The sequence below is a fragment of the Bufo gargarizans genome, chromosome 3 (genome assembly GCF_014858855.1).
Source record: "Bufo gargarizans isolate SCDJY-AF-19 chromosome 3, ASM1485885v1, whole genome shotgun sequence".
Lineage (NCBI taxonomy): Eukaryota > Metazoa > Chordata > Amphibia > Anura > Bufonidae > Bufo > Bufo gargarizans.
Genome location: NC_058082.1, coordinates 63,830,823 through 63,851,031, shown reverse-complemented (window position 1 = coordinate 63,851,031; position 20,209 = coordinate 63,830,823). Strand labels below are relative to the sequence as shown.

The window sequence follows — 20,209 nt, the reverse complement described above, 5'->3', positions numbered from 1 at the left end:
CTCCGTTCAGAACGGATCCGTCTGCATTATATTGTATAAAATTTTCTAAGTGTGAAAGTAGCCTGAGCGGATCCGTCCAGACTTTTACATTGAAAGTCAATGGTGGACGGATCCGTTTGAAGATTGAGCCATAGTGTGTCATCTTCAAACGGATCCGTCCCCATTGACTTACATTGTAAGTCTGGACGGATCCGCACGGCCAGGCGGACACCCCAACGCTGCAAGCAGCGTTCAGGTGTCCGCCAGCTGAGCGGAGCGGAGGCTGAACGCCGCCAGACTGATGCATTCTGAGCGGATCCGCGTCCACTCAGAATGCATTAGGGCTGGACGGAAGCGTTCGGGTCCGCTTGTGAGCCCCTTCAAACGGAGCTCACAAGCGGACAGCCGAACACTAGTGTGAAAGTAGCCTTAAAGAGGTTGTCCGGGTTCAGAGCTGAACAACATACCCTTATTTTCACCCAGGCATCCCCCTTGATGCTAGCATCGGAGCATCTCATGCTCCGATGCGGTCCCTTGCCCTGCTCTAGATCACGCAGGGCACGGTCTCTTTTGTTTATCATAACACACTGCTGGGCAGTGTGTTCGGTGACATCACCGGCTCTGATTGGTGGGCTTTAGCACTGCCCTAGCCGTTTTACTGGCTAGGGCAGCGCTAAAGCCCGCCCATCAGTGCTGGTGATGTCACTGGGCTTCCTGGCAGCCCCATGGAGAGCCCCGGTACGTCACCGGAACTCCCAAAAATGCCTTTGCCCTGCGCGATTTAGCACAGGGCAAAGGAGAGCATCAGAGCATGAGCTGCTCTTATGCTCAAGTCAGGGGGACTGCCTGGTTGAAAATGGAAGAATGTCCGGGTTCAGCTCTGAACCCGGACAACCCCTTTAAGGGGGAAGGCCTCACTATACTGTGATTCTGTGCTGCAGTCACTTTACGTTTTGCTCCAGTACTGCCAGTTGTAGAGCGGGAATTGTGCTTTACACTAGAGAGTAATGAGGCAATCCTCTATCATGGCTGAGCAGCCTAACAGGAACTGAGAGGAGGGATATGATCCTGCTCCCTGTTTCTGTTAAACTGCTCAGCCATGACAGAAGATCATATATCCTTACTATTTTTTGTAGAACCCAGTTCTTGCTCTACAATATGTAGTACCAGTACGATCGTATAGATTATAGAAGATATGCTGTCAGGCTGAGTAGCCTGACAGCACATCTCATCAGTGTGAAGTGATTGCAGCACTGGAGTTCAGTATAGCAACCTCAAGCAGCTATAGGAATGGTGCAACCCATCCTAGTTACGTCGTTTTCCAGGACGGGATCATGGAAGCAATCTTGAAACATTCTTAGAGAGAAGCTTGAGATGTACTTATATTTAAATAAGGCCTGTCACCTTTCCTGACACATCTGTTTTATTAAATACCAACATTTCTGCAGCATCTGTTGTTATGGCTCTATGTTGTGCTGTTCCCCCATTATTCCTCCTTGAAGTTTATGAATGAATTGCTGCATTTGTAATGCAGGGCTATCTAGGTGTTACCAGTGCAAGTTGTGTCTCTGCACAGATGGTGCAGCAAAAGCAATAATAAAATAATGGCACCACTTAGAGCGGTGGTGGGGAACCTATGGCATGGGTGCCTCTCTGTGGGCACTCACACCCTGGAAAAAGTATATGGTGTACCAATATGACTTAGACTTTTCCTGCCATTCATCAGCGCAGGTTGCACTATGAACAGCACAAGCAGCGCATTGAATGCAGGCAGGCTATTATAGCTAAATGATACATGGAAGATACTGTATATTGGACTGTAGTATTCAGGTTAAATTGCCGTGTTGGCACCTTGCGATAAATAAGTGGGTTTTGGGCTGCAGTTTGGGCACTCAGTCTGTAAAAGGTTCACCATCACACTAGAGTAATAAGAATCGTCATAAGAGTAAGAAATGTCATTACATGGGGTAGGCCAATAGGTACTAAAACAGACATGTCAGGAGAGGTGACACATATCCTTTTTAAATATTTTTAATTAAATTCCAAAGATCTGCACCTTTTGTTCTACCTCTGAACATGCAAAGTGATTGTTGACGATACAGATGAAATATAGATTTGGAACGAAATGACTTGTTCTCTGCGTCGGAAAGAAAAAGGTAGCGTTTCTTTGTAATTTACCTCTGGTGTGTCTTCTGTTCTAGGGTGTCATTCTAGGCTGCTATTTTGGACCTGCTGCTCTTTATATTTGGGCAGTGGGGATATTGGCTGCAGGTCAAAGTTCAACTATGACTGGCACTTACTCTGGACAGTTTGTTATGGAGGTGAGTAAACAGGACGCCTATGACGGTGCTTTCATTTACTGTATCATCTAGAAAAACTAATTATTTTTCATGGCACTGTATTTTCAGGGGAGGTGCCACCACGTCACATGGGGTTAGGATGTCATCTTTCGCTCTAAGGGTGGGTTCACATCACGTTTTATACCTCTGTTTGACAAAAAAGGACACAAAAACCACGTTCTTGTATCCTGCATAGTCCGGTAAAAAAAAAAGTGTACCTTTTTTTTTTTAACAATGGAACTGTATGGTGAACGTATGCCACTGTATGGCATCAGACTAAGGCATCCGTTCAACGTACAGTTTAAGTTTTTTGTATAGGTTAAACAGATGGGAAAAATGCGATGTGAACCCAGCCTTTTTCCGTTTTTCTTGCTTGTATGCACAAACACTGACTGCTAGGATATGGCATCATTTTTTCATCCGTCAGGGTCCAACAGTCAGGAGCCCCACTGATCCTGAGAATGGTGCCACTTCACTCAGCTGTTGGACCACCACAGATCACAAAGTAATGGCATATTTGGGATGAGAATCCCCCTTTGAATGATTCTCTATAGAATCTATTTTTTAACCTTACTATGGCAGTGAGCTGCAGTAGCTATACAATTATTACAAGAACACTATCAAAGGAAATTCCAGGAAGATTGAAATAGAAAAGGCGTACCATCAAAACACTATGGAGGCAATTTATCAAGACTGGTGATTTATACTCCAGTCTTGATCCATTTTGTGATCAGCTGAAAGGCATTTAATATATTAAGTGACTTGCGCCTCTGGCCCTCTGTGCTACATAAAGTCATATTTTCCCAGGAAAGGCTGGACTGAGTGTTCTTTAAAATTAGACAGCATCCACTAGGCCGTGTGACTGGTGCTTTTTAGGTAATGTCTGGTTTACTGTACTTGGTTATTTGCTTTCTTATCCATGTGTTGCTGTTTTTGCTTTATAGGGTTTCCTTAACTTGAAGTGGTCACGATTTGCCAGGGTGATCCTTACTCGATCTATTGCAATTACTCCCACTTTGCTTGTTGCCATTTTTCAAGATGTTGAGCACCTAACAGGGATGAATGATTTCCTCAATGTGCTTCAGAGTCTACAGGTAAGATGGTATCTGTGCTGTATCATGAATGTACATGGCAGGTCTGTTTAAAGGAGGTTTCTGAGTGTTTTATACTGATGAACTATGCTCTGGATAGGTAATAGGTACCTGATCTGTGAGGGATCTGACTCCTCTCCCTAGGCCAGTGATGTCACTTGGCCTAGGCGCCCCTCAGTACCATTCAAATGAAGGGGGCTGAGCTGCGATACCAAACACAGCCACTGTCCAGTGGACGGCACTGTGCTTGGTAAGCTGCAAGGAGGCTGAGGCGCTCACTGGAGCCTCTTCAGACAGTTGATCAGCGGGGGGTGCCAGAAGTCAGATCCCCATCTATCACATACTGATGACCTATCCTGAGGATAGGTCATCAGTATAAAACACTCAGACAACCCTTTAAGCATCTTTATAGTCCCATACTAAATATATTTTCTACTGTCATATGCAGTCTGGGGTTCTTATGGCTGTTCAGTACAGTCACAGAAATAGCCTTAAATAGCCCACTCAGGAAAATTGCTAGATCACATTGGGGGCATTTTTATAATTGCATTCTACTTATGTTGGGGTAAAAATAGTTCTTTCCGAAAAGTTGGCATGTCGATGGCAGGGAGGGATTGGGGTCAGCAGGCCTGGCACATTTATCTTCATTCACCCCAGTTTTCTGGTGTGAACGAGGACAGAAATATACAATAGCTAGGGAGCTGCTGTAGGTTTCAGTTGGATGCACCACAACATAAATTAGGCGCATCTTCCAGCAGCGTAGGGGAAATCATAGACTGACAAAGAAAACACTGGTCTTGAGAAATGTCCCCCTACAGCAATAGTATATAAACTATAATGTATTATACAAAAAAAATAGGCTGTTGGTTAAAGGAATATTCCAGTTTCTGCAAATAAATGCTGAGTCATGTGATTGAAAGCCAGGTTGAGAATTGAATATAGCTTGAAAAGGACCTTCCTGAGATGTGGAAAGATATTTGATAAAAAAAAAAAAAAACATGCAAAAATCTTTAGGAAATTCTGATGGAGCTCTGCCCTCCTTTGGCCTCTACGGCGGTGGGAATGCCCGTTTATGCACAGTCCAGTTCTCTGTAACTATACGTTGTTAGATATCTGGTGGAGTATGTGGGGTTCAGTACTGTGCTGTGGAAGAGGTTGTCGGTTTGTGGTAAGACTGACCTGCACCCAGGATGTAAGCTTGTCCACGGATTTCTTCTTTCTGCTATTGGGCTCATGCCTTTTTCTCATTTTATTTAAGCTTCCATTCGCTTTGATACCAGTCCTGACCTTCACCAGTCTTCGGCCTGTGATGAATGACTTTGCGAATGGACTGTAAGTATAGAACTAGTATGTGGTGATGTTCAGTGTGCACTGCTATCATGTTTGCAATATACAGAAGATATTGTAAAGATGACCATGAAATTCCCAGTTCTTTTGAACTGATTTTAGAACTCCAGGCTCCAAGGGCGAGATTTATTATTCCTCTTGTGCCCAAAAAAAAGTGCCGTTAAAAAGTCACAAGCTGTTTGTTTGCAAACCTTTAAATGTGAAAAAAGTCGCAAATGAAATTTTTACACCACCCTCACCACTTTTCCAAAAAGGAGCATAGCAAGGGCGGTGAAAGGGCATGGCCAACAATGGAGACAAATTTATCTTCATTTATGTCAGTTTTCTGGTGCAAATGAAGCCAGAAATCTATGGCGGACTGCTGGAGGATGTACCTAATTTATGATGAGGTCTGCGCCTGTCATAGATGTGGTGCATCCTCCGAAATCCCCCCCAAGATTACATTTATTAGTCTCATACTTGGCCGGATAGTAGAAAAGGTCCTGCAGCTTTTTTTTTTTTTTTTAAATCAGATCATTTTTATTGTACTAAAATACAACAATGTAACATTGTTATAAATATAAGCGTACCATGTCCCATATTTTGACATATAAATTAACACCACTGATGATTATGATACAGCAGGCAACCATACAATGACAGTGTAACCGCAACATACCCTTCCCACCCAACCCACCCCCCCCCCCCCCAACTCCCACTTCAGCACTCAATGGACTTCACCTTTTTTATTCAGCGTTATAACTCCAACGCCCCCACAATTTTTCAAATTTTTGCGGACACCCTCTCTTCTTAAACACCATTTTCTCATATGCTAACATCGTGTTTACTTTCCTTATAAATTCCTCAATAACTGGAGGGCTTAACTGAATCCAGTGTAGGGCAATCAACTTTCTTGCCACATACAATAGTCTACTCGCTACAATTCTGTCGGTCCCCTCTTTTCCAATATCTGCCACATACCCCAAGACACACACTTTTGGTTCCCTAGGTATCCGCAGTGAGAAGATATCCTGAATCATTGCCAACACGTCTGACCAGAAGCCATCCAGTCGTGAACATTGCCACAACATATGCAGTAGATCCGCCGATTCTGCCTGACATCGTGGACACTTTGCATCTGCTTTGATGCCAATGCGGTGTAAAAAGACTGGTGTTTAATAGACTCTGTGAATAATGAAAAGTTGAGACAACTTCCCACCTTCACTCAATGATCTTGTCGGTATGGCTTCCAATATATCCTCCCACTGTTCCTGAGATATTTCCCCGAAAGAGGAAACGCTTCCAGATATTTATTCAGTAACATTTGGTCCTGCAGCTTTCTAAATGAGATCTTGCAATATAGCAACTGTAGTTTCTTTTTCTGGAGACCGCCAGGCTGTAGTAGTCATATAAGCAATGTAAAGAAGCTGGTTCTCTAGTGCCACCCATTGCATGGCTACGCTATAAGTAAGGGTCTGATCCTTTAAACAAGCCTCGGAACAATAGGGCCAATTTACTAATCCTAAAGCGTAATGCAGATGTCCGTGAAACACAGTCCGTGAGATACCAGACTGGCGTTACAGGAGCACATGGCGTCATACCAACCAATGATGCTGTGCGCTCTTGCAATGCCAGTCCGGTATCTCACGGACCGTGTTCCACGGACGTCTGCATGAGGCTTAAAGGTGGCATGAGGCTAAAGGCTGTTTAGACATGTCCAAAAAAGCTGAAAAAATGCTTTTGGTCACCTCACCAAAAATGTAGACCTTAGATTTCTTACACTTCCAGATCTTCAGATGGTGCAAAGAGGGGAAAAATATAACTATAGATTCTATTCATACCAAGATGTCCAGCATTTGATGTAGTTATTAATCTTTTATTGTAACATTCTTAAAACATCAGGGGTATTCACGAAATGAGGCATTGCATTTCAGGTGCTACGTCCAATCAGGAATCCCTGATAGTGCAACGCAAATCAATTAACTGCTTACTGCCCATCAGAGTAGTGCTTAAAGGGGTTCTGCACTTTCATTTAACTGATGATCTATCCTCTGGATAGATCATCAGCTTCTGATCGGTGGGGGTCCGACACCCGGGACCCCCGCCGATCAGCTGTTTGAGAAGGCAGCGGCGCTCCAGCAGCGCCGCGGCCTTCTCACGGTTTACCGCCGGGCCACCCGCCCACTGACGTCACGACTTGTATCAACTAGAGTGGGCGCGGCTAATCTCTGTTCACTTGAATGGAGCTTAGCCGCGCCCACTCTAGTTGATACAAGTCGTGACGTCAGTGGGCGGGCGGCCCGGCGGTAAACAGTGAGAAGGCCGCGGCGCCGCTGCCTTCTCAAACAGCTGATCGGCGGGGGTCCCGGGTGTCGGACCCCCGCCGATCAGAAGCTGATGATCTATCCAGAGGATAGATAATCAGTTAAATGAAAGTGCAGAACCCCTTTAACGTAGTGCACACGTATAGTTAAACAGCGGAACAAATCTCTAAATCTAGCACTTCGGTGTGCTCTGAACAGGACACACACTAATCTCAGATACACCAGACTTAGAAATGAGTGCAGGGTTAGACACTTTTGTCTATGCCAACTATTGGCTGACTTGCTTTCGAACTGCACTTTAGGCCTCTCATAGATTTGGTGGCCTTCTCCCATCCAAACACTTGTAAACTGTCCCCATTGCCCCGCGTGACACCGTTAACACATTGGGGGCCAATTACTAAACGCTCCTTGACACTTTTTGGCGAAAATGCAAACCCACATTTTACAACCTTTTTAATGTCTGTGCAACAAGCACTGCGTTTTTGCACAGTGTTCTGCACTTGGTATTGGCGGGGGCCGGGACATGGATCCCAGCAAATTTACTTACATTTACGCCTCTTTCCATGTGTAAATGTTGTCGAAAAATGACTCCACTCAGGAAGTGGAGTGGCTTTTCTCTCCAGGCACATGGACTACTGTAGATGTACCTCATTTATAATGAGAGCACCTTGTCAAAAATTAGCCGAGTTTCCGGAGGCGCAGGGGGGGGGGGGGGGGGGCGGAATTTAAGACTGGTGTAAAAAGCTGGCCTTAGTAAATGACCCCCATTGCGTTTCCCTGGGTGCAGTGTGCCAGATACATGCACTTTATTCCGTTTCCTAAACGACCTGATCGTGCATCCGACATACTGAAGTGTGCACTGATTACATTGTGTGACTTAAATAAGATGATGTGCACTACAACTCATGAATTTCTTCAAAGGATGCTTTAGGCCCACTCTAGACTAGACTGCTGGAAACAATGTTACCCACTGTTAGAGCCCTTTCACATGGGCGATTTTGACACTATATGGAGCGGACAGTCACCATGGCTTCAGGTGGCTGATGTGACACATCCCTTCTTGGTGCAGTCCTGGCTTTAAACTGCCGGCCCACGAACTACAGCAATAACAATAGGAGACAGACATCACGCGGCGGCTGTCGGAATTGTGGAGCAGTTTCCACACCAAAATTACAGGGTATCGTAATAGTCATTACTCAGATGTGTACTGAATGTTATTTTGTTACTTCTCATGGACTGTTCATCTGGAGAAAATTTTTCAGTGGTCATCAAATACGAGCACACCTTTAAAGAAGCTTTATCTTGGGCCCTACTAAGATGTTACATGGGCCGGCACAGCAGGCAATTATTGGGAACAAACCGTTTATTCTTGATAATTGCCTGCTCGTTATAGGATGTGAAAGCTGCATTTACATGCAGCAGTCACCTCCGTTATATGGAGACGAGGTATCGTGCTACGATCGCTCATCCCTATAGAGAATCATTCTGGGCAGCAGATCACAGTTTAGACAGGAGAAATGGTGACTTAAGTGACCACACCAGTGATGCTTTCACCTGACTGGCAGCACCTATAGACAGGGCAGTTACTAGGAAAGCGGGTTCCTAAAGAATGCTTCTTACTGACAATTGCCCCGATCATGGGCCTTAACACTGTATCCTCGATTTATGTAATCTGGCTATAATATGTTTTCATTCTGATAAAAAAAAATAAAAAGTATATCTTTAATACGCACTGTCCTAGCCATAATGACTTCTCCCACAAGTAAGTTCCTTGTCATGTGTCTTGGACGGCAGCTCCTAGCACATAAAATACAGTTGTCCCCTTTGTCCCCAGTAAGCCACAAATGTAAAACAGAATAGGTTTATCTGGACTGATTAGATGTAAAATCTAGGTTGTCATCATTTTTATTCAGGTAGAAGTACTGGTATGGACTATATGCGTAGCCCCACAAACTGATTCTCATAGCAATAATTGTAGTGCTCTTCCCAAAACCCTATATAGATATTAGCTGGGGAGGGGGAGAAACATGCACCCATGAGGCAGCCCTATAGGAACGCTGGTTTAAAAAAAAGAAGATAAGGTAACTATGAGCACTGCGCCCTCTCTAATGCTTACCTGAACTCTGTCTCCATTGTAGCGGTGGTGCAGGGTAATTACTGCTTCCTCTCACATTCACTTGAATGGGACGAATAGCTGGAATTGCACTAAACCGCCTCTACATTGGAGACAAGAGTTCAGGTAAGCATTAGAGAGGATGGAGATATGTTGTCCCTAGATAGGAGCGCATTGGAGACCTGACAGAACCACTTTAATTTCCATACTACGTCTGCTACCATGGCACACTTTCCTAGTGTCCCAATTCTCTTATCTCCCCGAGTGGTTCCCAGCAGAATCTTTATTAAAGGATCTTCACGTTGGTAAGCTGGCTTAGAAAAGTCATATATGTTGGCATTTCATTACCTTGGTGGATCACGAAGATTAGGTAGGGGCTGATGGTGACACTGGACAGTGTGAGCAAGACAGTGGGAGAATTTATCAGTCGATTTTATGATTTTTTTTGGTGTCAGAGTCGCAAATAATGCACACAGCATTTATGACTATTTATACCAGTATTTGTACTTGTATGAGTAAGCTTGCTTGGCTGATTTTGGAAGTCCCATAGAAGTGAATGGAGACAGCCACGCATGTGCAGCGACCGCTTCATTCTTAGCTGCACGAGATGGGGCCCATTTCAGATAGGACAACCCCTTTAGCAGAGAGGTGGCGTGACCGATAACTTTAAGACCGATTTATTTTTAACTAAAGACAGAAAATAGTGCCAAGGAGATGACGTGCCAAATTTATTAAGAGACAAGCACTTTATAAATAAATTTTGGTGCAGTTTTCTCCACTTGTTTAAGACTGGCATATGTACACAATTTCCATTTTATTTAAAACAGAATGGTGTAGCTAGAAAATGTCTAAATCACTTCATGTAAAAAATCTGCATGCATCCACCTAAAAAAAATCTGTACATTTATGGCCACTAGGGCTCTCACTTCAACCTAATTTGCGGTCCACTGTCTATTGTGAGGCGTCCCTAGTACCCTAGTAACAGAGACACAGAAGATGACAAAGAGGAAGTGGAAGTGTGTCAGAGCTAGCTGAGGTCCTGTGCCTGATAAAGAGAACTTTTTCTGAATTCACAGGAGCCTCCTGCCTTTCTGTAAGTTTGATCTTCCCCTTCTTATCTGTTCTGTGAGCCCCAAGCTGAAAACAAATGTAGTGGGAAATAAGGGAAAGGCCATCACAGCAGTACAGTGCTAGCAGATTCCGCAAAAGGAAGATGCCCCTGCTTGTGAGAGAAATGCATCTAGCTGTGCAGCTGAAACAGGGAATAATATAAATGAAAATTACATTAAGGAAGCTCCAAAAAGACCTAATCCATCACAGTTATGATTGTACAGCCATTATGCAAACATGTTTTGAAAACCCAAAAAGATATGGGCCATTTTATAATTTTTTTTTTCTTACTACAGGGGATGGAAGATTGCTGGCGGTATCCTCATACTATTAGTATGCTGCATAAACATGTACTTTGTGATAGTGTACGTGTCTTCTCTTGGTCATGTGGGATTTTATGTAGGAGCAGCTATCTTGTCCGTTGCCTATCTATGCTTTGTAGGATATCTGGTAAGTATAATAATGCTATTTCATTATATGCCAATTTGCACTATAACCATACATCATCCTTTATGATTTCACATAATAGAAAAGTGAGGAAGGATATAATATGTATTATGTACAATGTGTATGATACACTCTCTAGTATAGACCACCATAGTAATTATATTTACAGTAGCATGCAAAAATTGGGCACCCCTGCTCAAAATTAATGATACTGTTAATAGTTAAGCAAGTTGAAGATGAAATGATCTCCAAAAGACATAAAGTTAAAGATGACACATAACCTTTGTATTTGAAGCAAAACTTTGGGCACCAATTCTTCCTTGCTAAAATCTTCTAGTCCTGTTAGATTCCTGGGCTGTCTTGCATGCACTTCTCGTTTTAGGTCTGTCTACAGATTTTCAATGAGGTTGAGATCAGGGGACTGTGAGGGCCATGGCAAAACTTTCAGCTTGCACCATTTGAGGTAGTCTATTGTAGATTTTGAGGTGTGTTTAGGATCATTATATTTGTAGAAGCCATCCTCTTTTCAACTTCAGCTTTTTTACCGTTGGTGTTATGTTTGCTTCCAGAATTTGCTGGAATTTCATTGAATCGATTCTTCCCTCTACCCATGAAATGTTCCCTGTGCCATTGGCTGCAACAACCCCAAAGCATGTTTGATCTACCCCCATGCTTAAAGTGTAACTGCCATTTCACTACCAAAAATGAAATTCCTAACATATGTGATGCTGAAGGAAAGATATTAATAAAGCTATATTTCTCTGTGCCTCTATGCCTTCAGCAACTTCCTAAGATGGCCTCTGCTGCTCTTCCTGTGATGATCTTTGCCCTTCCTTGAGGCCATCATGTATTTCCCTCACTTCCCATAAGCCCTTGCTCTCTTCACATGAACTAGCAGGACCAATAAGAACGCAGATAACTTTCCACAGTACCCAGAGCAGTGTGTATTCTCACATACAGCTAACCAGAGACAAGCCCTGCAATTATATTAAATCAGTAAGCATTTATTTTAACCTCTTAATAGCCAGCTGTCCCTCATTCTCTTCCAGACTGACAGGGAGCTGCTTATATCTCTGGTTTGGTACCAGCTAGAAATATGGGCTTTATATTGTCTGAAAGCTGACATTCCAAGCTTTCAGACAATACCAGAATGACATAACATCTGTTCAGTACAGGGGAAGATATCAATGATAGAAATTGGGAGGCTGTGAATGAAGTTGAAAGTAAAAGCAGATCTTAACCGCGATTTATTCCCGACTCTATTTCTAAGTGATTTCTTCTCTGTTGCTTGGACTAGAGCTGTAATTTTGTCAAGACCAGTTGCATATTTCTAGCTGCTACCATTGAGAAGATATAACCATCTAAAGCAGTGGTGCCCAACCATTTTTCGTCTTAGGGCCGCACTAGACTTGGTATAAATTTTGCAGGCCGGAACCAGGTAGCTTTGCCAGAAAGAAATGCAAACACTGTGAGGGGGCACGTGTGAGCATTGCTACTGTGAAGAGGGCACATATCTGGCATAACTACTGTGAGGGGGCACATATCTGGGCATAACTACTGTGAGGGGGCACATATCTGGGCATAACTACTGTGAGGGGGCACATATCTGGGCATAACTACTCTGAGGGGGCACATAGGGCATAACTACTGTGAGGAGGGCACATATCTGGGCATAACTACTGTGAGGGGGCATGTGTGAGCATTACATCTGTGAAGAGGGCATATATCTTGGCATTATTACTGTGAGGGGGCGCATATCTGGACATAACTACTGTGAGGAGGGCACATATCAGGGCATAACTACTGTGAGGAGGGCACATATCAGGGCATAACTACTGTGAAGAGGGCACATATCAGGGCATAACTACTGTGAGGGGGCACGAGTGAGCATTACTACTGTGAAGAGGGCATGAGTGAGCATTACTACTGTGAAGAGGGCACATATCTTGGAATTATTACTGTGAGGGGGCACATATCTGGGCATAACTACCGTGAGGGGGCATGTGTGGGCATTACGTCTGTGAAGAGGCCACTGTATCTTGGGATTATTACTGTGAGGGGGCATGTGATGTATACATGTGTGTAATGTATGTAGTGCAGTATGTGATGATCACACACTGCACTACATACATTACACACATGTATACATCACATACTGCGCTGTCACCTTCTTCTGCAGGTGTAACTTGATGTCTGGTCTTTAGCCTTCAGTCAGATCCTCCACTGCCATGCTTGCGCCGTGTGCCCGAAACCACCAGGAGCTGGCCTTTCCTCCTTTAATCTCCCGCCGGCTTCTCCTACAGCAGGGCTCTCTATCGCTCCAGTGACCGCCCAATCTTACCAATCAGGGGCGTAGCTAGAAATGACTGGGCCGCCTCAGTGTCATCCACAGATCCCCCCCTCGGTGTCATCCACAGATCCCCCCCCTCGGTGTCATCCACAGATCCCCCCCTCGGTGTCATCCACAGATCCCCCCCTCGGTGTCATCCACAGATCCCCCCCCTCGGTGTCATCCACAGATCCCCCCCTCGGTGTCATCCACAGATCCCCCCCTCGGTGTCATCCACAGATCCCCCCTCGGTGTCATCCACAGATCCCCCCCTCGGTGTCATCCACAGATCCCCCCCTCGGTGTCATCCACAGATCCCCCCCTCGGTGTCATCCACAGATCCCCCCCTCTGTGTCATCCACAGATCCCCCCCTCGGTGTCATCCACAGATCCCCCCCTCGGTGTCATCCACAGATCCCCCCCTCGGTGTCATCCACAGATCCCCCCCTCGGTGTCATCCACAGATCCCCCCCCTCGGTGTCATCCACAGATCCCCCCCTCGGTGTCATCCACAGATCCCCCCCTCGGTGTCATCCACAGATCCCCCCCTCGGTGTCATCCACAGATATATCCCCCCCCCCTCGGTGTCATCCACAGATATATCCCCCCCCCCTCGGTGTCATCCACAGATATATCCCCCCCCCCTCGGTGTCATCCACAGATATATCCCCCCCCCCCCCCGGTGTCATCCACAGATATATCCCCCCCCCCCAGTGTCATCCACAGATATATCCCCCCCCCCAGTGTCATCCACAGATATATCCCCCCCCCCCCCAGTGTCATCCACAGATATATCCCCCCCCCCCCCCAGTGTCATCCACAGATATATCCCCCCCCCCCAGTGTCATCCACAGATATATCCCCCCCCCCCAGTGTCATCCACAGATATATCCCCCCCCCCAGTGTCATCCACAGATATATCCCCCCCCCCCAGTGTCATCCACAGATATATCCCCCCCCCCCCGTGTCATCCACAGATATATCCCCCCCCCCCCCAGTGTCATCCACAGATATCCCCAGACCCCCCCCTTCAGTGTCATCCACAGATATCCCCCCCCCCCATTGTCATCCACAGATATCCCCCCCCCCCCCCATTGTCATCCACAGATATCCCCCCCTCGGTGTCATCCACAGAAATTCCCCCCCCCCCCCCCCCCTCTGATAAAGTCCGGTCACTGCGCGGGCCGCATGACACGGCTTTGCGGGCCATAGGTTGGGCATATCCCCCCCCCCCCTCGGTGTCATCCACAGATATCCCCCCCCCCCCCATTGTCATCCACAGATATCCCCCCCTCGGTGTCATCCACAGAAATTCCCCCCCCCCCCCCCCTCTGATAAAGTCCAGTCACTGCGCGGGCCGCATGACACGGCTTCGCGGGCCATAGGTTGGGCATCACTGATCTAAAGCATTCCTCCCCCTCCACTTTCTGCCTCAGCGCAGCTCCAGGCTGTCAGGGCTGAGCTTATCCATCTCTTGTTATAATACTGAGAAGATGAACTGCACATGGCAACGCTATGAGATGAGAGCTGCTGAATAGGAAGGTAGAATGCATTTGTGGGAGTTATTAGCAGGTAAAACTGAAAATGATCAAAATTTAAATCACAAAAGCACTATACCATTAGGGAATAAAAAATTAACGGCAGTTACACTTTAATGGTTGGAGAGGTGTTCTTTTCACGAAATTCTGTGCCCTTTTTATTTCAAACATACCTTTGCTTATTATAGCCAAATAGTTGTATTTTAACCTAATCAGTCCAAAGGACTTGTTTCCAAAATGCATCAAGCTTGTTTAGATGCTCTTTTGCAAACTTCTGATGCCAAATTTTGTGGTGAGGACGCAGGAGAGGTTTTCTTCTGATGACCTTTCCGTTACGGCCATAATTGTGCAGGTGTCTCTGAACACTAGAGCAATGTACTACAACTCCAGAGTCTGCTAAATCTTCCTGAATGTCTTTTGCAGTCAAGCGGGGGTTCTGATTTGCCTTTCTATCAATCCTATGAGCAGGTGTCTCTGAAATGTTTCTAGGTCTTCCAGACCTTCTCTTCACCTCTACTGTTCCTGTTAACTGCCATTTCTTGATTACATTTCAAACTGAGGAAATGTTAACCTGAAAACGCTTTGTTATCTTCTTATAGCCGTCTGCTGCTTTGTGGGACTCAATCATTTTTGGAGTGTTAGGCAGCTGCTTAGATTTCCCACGGCTGTTGTTTTTTTTGGACAAGGTTAGAGTAGTCTGGGTATTTATAAAGCTTTGAAATCATCTGGCCTTTCCTAAAGATGATTGTGAACAAGCCTTAACCCTAACAGGCTATTCAAGGTCTGAGACCTCGGTCAAATTTATGTGAGTGCTCAAATCTCCTTGGGTTCCCTTACTTTTTCAAGGCACTCCTTTTTTTCTCGCTCGTATCATTGGGGGACACAGAAGACCATGGGTATAGCTGCTGCCACTAGGAGGCGACACTAAGCAAGAAAAAGTGTTAGCTCCTCCTCTGAGCTATATCCCTCCTGCAGACACTGAGCTAATCAGTTTTAGCTTAGTGTTCGTAGGAGGCAGACCTCCCTTCTTTGTAGGTCTGCTGATTTTATATTTTTTTGTTTTTTTCTGCTAAGTCCCCTCTGTTACCGGTGTAGCTACCCTCACCAAGAGGTAACACACCGAAGCTGGTGACCCGGCTGGAGCCAGGGGGTCAGAAAAAGCCAGACGTGTGAGTATTCTCTCAGTCCCCAAGGCCCCCTTCTCAGGTTTTCCGATGTGAATATTCCCTAAGGAGGTCTGCTTACCTCCACCTGAGGCCTCAGTTTCGGCAGGCTTCCCTTCCCCGGCGAGGGGGGGGGGGGGGGGGGCAACATGTCATGGCCACCTTCTGCTTACTCCCAGAGATGCAGCATAAGTGGGTGAGCCCCTTCTGAGGGCTTGGTCCAACTCACCCCCTTGGTATGGAGAGGCAGGACTTCAAAATCCATTGGAGTAGCTGTCAGCTGAAAAATTGCAAATGTATTAAGAAAGAGAAAAAAAAAAAACCTGCTTGCTTTATTCCCCACCAGCTTCCCAATAAGCTCCACCCCTGCCTTCTGCTTAACCCCTTCCTTGCCTCAGTACTACTGTACTGAGGAAAATGCTTCTTACTGGGCTCTCTGCTGAGTCTTACAGTCTGGTTATTAGTACAGACGGATGTGGGTGCAGTTTCCCTAGCTCTGTTTTGTTAGAATTGACCTAAAAAAATAAAAAATTATATATATATATTATTTAACCCTTGGGTCTACTGGTCCTTCTGAACCTAGTTCCCACGCCATTCTGTAGGCAAAATTTATTTACCCTACCACTGCATACATACGTCCTATATCGTAAGCTATCCTGGCACTACTGCTGGATACCGCACTCCCTGTAGCTTACCCTCCTTCTATAGACGGAGTCCTGTCACATTCCCTTCCCTCCTTAGGGGGAATATGTGCGCTCACCACTGGTCCATGTACATTCTGTAGCATACCCTCCTTCCATAGGCGGAGTAATTGCCTTTGCGCTCAATACCGTACAGCCTGTAGCATTACCCTTCTTCCAAAGGCGGTGTACTTGCTCTACCACTGGATACTGGATAGCCCGTGCCATTACCCTCCTTCCATAGGCGGTGTACTTGCTCTACCACTGGATACTGTACAGCCTGTGCCATTACCCTCCTTCCGTAGGTGGAGTAATTGCACCCCCGCTGGGTTCTGTACAGCCTGTAGCATTGCCCTCTTTCCTTAGGCGGAGTAATTTTACTTCCACTGGGTACTGTACGGCCTATAGCATTATCCTCTTTCCATGGGCAGAGTAATCCTCTATCGGCGGAGTGTTTACTTCCCATTGGTTCCTATACATCCGGTAGCATTGCCCTCTTTCCATGGACGGAATATTTATACCACCACTGGATACCGTACATCCGGTAGCGTTACCCTCCTTCCGTAGTGGGAGTATTTGCACTTACTCTGGGTACTGTACATTCTGTAGCATTTACCCTCCTTCTATAGAGTAATTGCACTACTACTGGATTCTGTACAGACTATTGCATTACCCTTCTTTCTCAGACAGAGTAATTGCACTTCCACCGGATATGATACGTCCTGTTCCATTGCTCCCTATGCAGGCGGAGTGATTGCATTAATGCTGGATGTTATCTGTCCTGTTGGTTTTCCCCCTTATATAGGTGGTTTAGTTGCACCGCAGTCACGTACTGTGGATCCTGTAGCATTATCCTCCTTCTATAGAGTAATTGCAGATACTGGACAGACTGTCGCATTACCCTCCTTCCTTAGGCCCCATGCACACGGCCGTTGTTCACAGCCGTGTGCGGGCCGTGGAACCGCGGCCTGGATCCCTCCTGAGAGCAGGAGCGCACGGCGTCACTGGTTGCTATGACGCCGTGCGCTCCCTGCTGCCGGCACAGTACAGTAATACACTGGTACGATCTATACCAGTGTATTACTGTACTGTGCCGGCAGCAGGGGGCGCCCGGCGTCATAGCAACCAGTGACGCCGTGCGCTCCTGCTCTCAGGAGGGATCCAGGCCGCGGTTCCACGGCACGCACACGGCTGTGAACAACGGCCGTGTGCATGGGGCCTTAGGCGTATGTATTGCACGTCCGGTTGCATTAACCCCTTCGCAGGCTGAGTAATAACTCTCATACTGGATATCATCTGTCCTGTCGGCTTTCCCCCTTCTATTGGGGGATTAGTTGCACCGCAATTGCGTGTTAGAGATCCTGTAGCATTACCCTCCCCCCCATTGACTGAGTAGTAGCACAACCAGTAGTGCTTGCACTACCAGGGGACCCGGTAAATTTTTTTGGTTCCCCTCTTTCCATCAGCGGAGTATTTCCACTACCACTGGAAACAGTTCCTCCTATTACATTATCCGTCTTTCTTGGGTAGAGTAATTGCTTCAACATTGTCTACCGCGACTACTCTCATTTGTTCCTTGTTGCATGGCATCCCGTTCCATGGGTGGCCTATTGGCTAGACACGGTACCTACAATCGCCTTATCCCCCGTCATAGGTGGTATTTTGGCACCACTGCTGGATACTGTAACTGATTCACACTACCCCCTTCATCAGGTAGTCTTAGTTCGGATTGGTGTATGGCGCCTACGTGGCAGCCTTGGTGTTCCAGTTTGCCCTGTAGCTCTAAAAGGCCGTTGGTATACTTCATACCTTTCCTCGTGACTTGAGTCTTTGTTAAGGGGCAATCTCATTTTGTTGATTGTCATTGGCATGCCCGGTGTCTGCTCTGATTGCCAGTTTTCTTTCTTCTCATGTGTTGTGTTGCACTAGCACCAATTCTTGGTGGCTATTGCTGTTGTCCTCATTTTCAGGTGGAGTCTCTCCTCTGACCCTAGAGGCCATAGTCGTTGTTATCGCCTCCCCCCTGTGAGGCTGTATTTGCGCTGCCCATAGATATTCTGGCTACTCAGGTTCCATGACTACTACTGCGTGAATCCTTCCCAGGGGGGATTTTTGCGTTCATTCTTCAACTTCGGCTTACGTGACACATGGGCAGGAGACACTACATTTATAGTTTTCTTCTCATCCCCTTCCTCCATGTGGAGTATCGGCCCTGGCTTTCCGGCGGTATCTACACAGCATTCCTCCATAGGCATGGTGTCTTCTCGCTAGTTGTAGTTGTGATCGTGTCTACATTTCCTTCTTCCACAGGGGGCACTTTGCTTATGTTCTGCCATGACACACTGCGGCTGAGAGGTCTATCACTTCTGCTGGGGGTTAGTACGTTTTCTGTACCTGGTATAACCTACCGATTTCCATAGCGCTGGCTTAGCACCTTGTTCCCTTTGCATGTACCGCATTGCCTCTACAATCTACTACAGTGACAGTATCAGCTTTCTCTCTGTGTGGAGTTTGGGTATGCACTTATTCAGTTGTCTATATGGCTCCCCTCACCGGGTTGAGCAGTCGTACTGCCCTTGTTGTCAACCCTAAGTGCTGGTTTTCTACTAAGCCGGATCGGCTGCTTCTACTTCTCCCCTTCCGCAGGGCGAGTAGTTGCGCTCCCCCACATACTGTTACTGCCTGCTCGGCCAGTGTTCATAGCCATTCCCATGGTACTGCTCTTTAACGTCCCATGGTCTTCTTCTGTGTCCCCCAATGATACGAGTGAGAAAATAGGATTTTTTGTGCTTACCTGTAAAATCCTTTTCTCGCTGAGTTCATTGGGGGACACAGCTCCCACCCTGTATGTACATTGCTGGTTCTCCTAGATGGGTCCTTCTGGTTCTTGATGATGACCCATCTCTGGTTTTCTTCCTTTTTATTGTGTTCTGTTGTGTTCTCCTACTGCTTTTGTACAAACTGATTAGCTCAGTGTCTGCAGGAGGGGTATAGCTGAGAGGAGGAGCTAACACATTTTTTTTGCTTAGTATCGCCTCCTAGTGGCAGCAGCTATACCCATGGTCTTCTGTGTCCGCCAATGAACTCAGCGAGAAAAAAGGATTTTACAGATGAGCACAAAAAATCCTATTTTTATTTCACTCTAAGGGTCCATTTACACGTCTGTAATGTATTGCGAACGTGTAACTGTTATTACCATAAATGTTAAAAAGTGTGTTTCATCTTTAAAGGGGCTTTGTCACATCGGAAAATAGCATTTATTATGCAGAGAAAGTTAAAGAGGACCTTTCACTATTTTAAAAACAAAAAACTAACTATCAGTGGGCAGAGCGGCGCCCAGGGGTCCCCCTGCACTTACTAGTATGTCCGGGCTCCCAGGCTATGAGCTGTGCGCTACGATTGGCCAGCGCTGCCTCAAGGGACAACCCTAATACAAAAACCCCGCCCAGTACAACAGAGGGAGCTGCCTATACCGGGCGAACGGAGCGGCGCCCAGACATACTAGTAAGTGCAGGGGGACCCCTGGGCGCCGCTCTGCCCACAGATAGAGTTAGTTTTTAGTTTTTAAAATAGTGAAAGGTCCTCTTTAATACAAGCTACTTACTAATGGATTATTATTATCCAAATTGCTTCCTATGCTGGCTTGATTCATTTTTCCATCACATTTTACACTTATGTTTCCATGGTTACGACCACCCTGCAATACAGCAGTGGTGGCAGTGCTTGCACACTATAAGAAAAAGCACCAGCTTATGTGTGCCCTCACAGAG

The 20,209-nt window shown here is 46.1% G+C and overlaps 1 protein-coding gene across 3 annotated transcripts in view; it reads left to right on the top strand.

The window, feature by feature from the left end:
• Positions 1–20,209, top strand: part of SLC11A2 (solute carrier family 11 member 2) — a 172,613-nt gene that overhangs the window by 132,719 nt on the left and 19,685 nt on the right. For all 3 annotated transcript variants that reach the window (XM_044286051.1, XM_044286050.1, XM_044286052.1), the window contains 4 exons: positions 2,181–2,300; positions 3,263–3,412; positions 4,668–4,741; positions 10,579–10,732. In XM_044286051.1, coding sequence (XP_044141986.1) covers positions 2,181–2,300; positions 3,263–3,412; positions 4,668–4,741; positions 10,579–10,732 — 498 coding nt within the window. The remainder of the gene's footprint in view (positions 1–2,180; positions 2,301–3,262; positions 3,413–4,667; positions 4,742–10,578; positions 10,733–20,209) is intronic.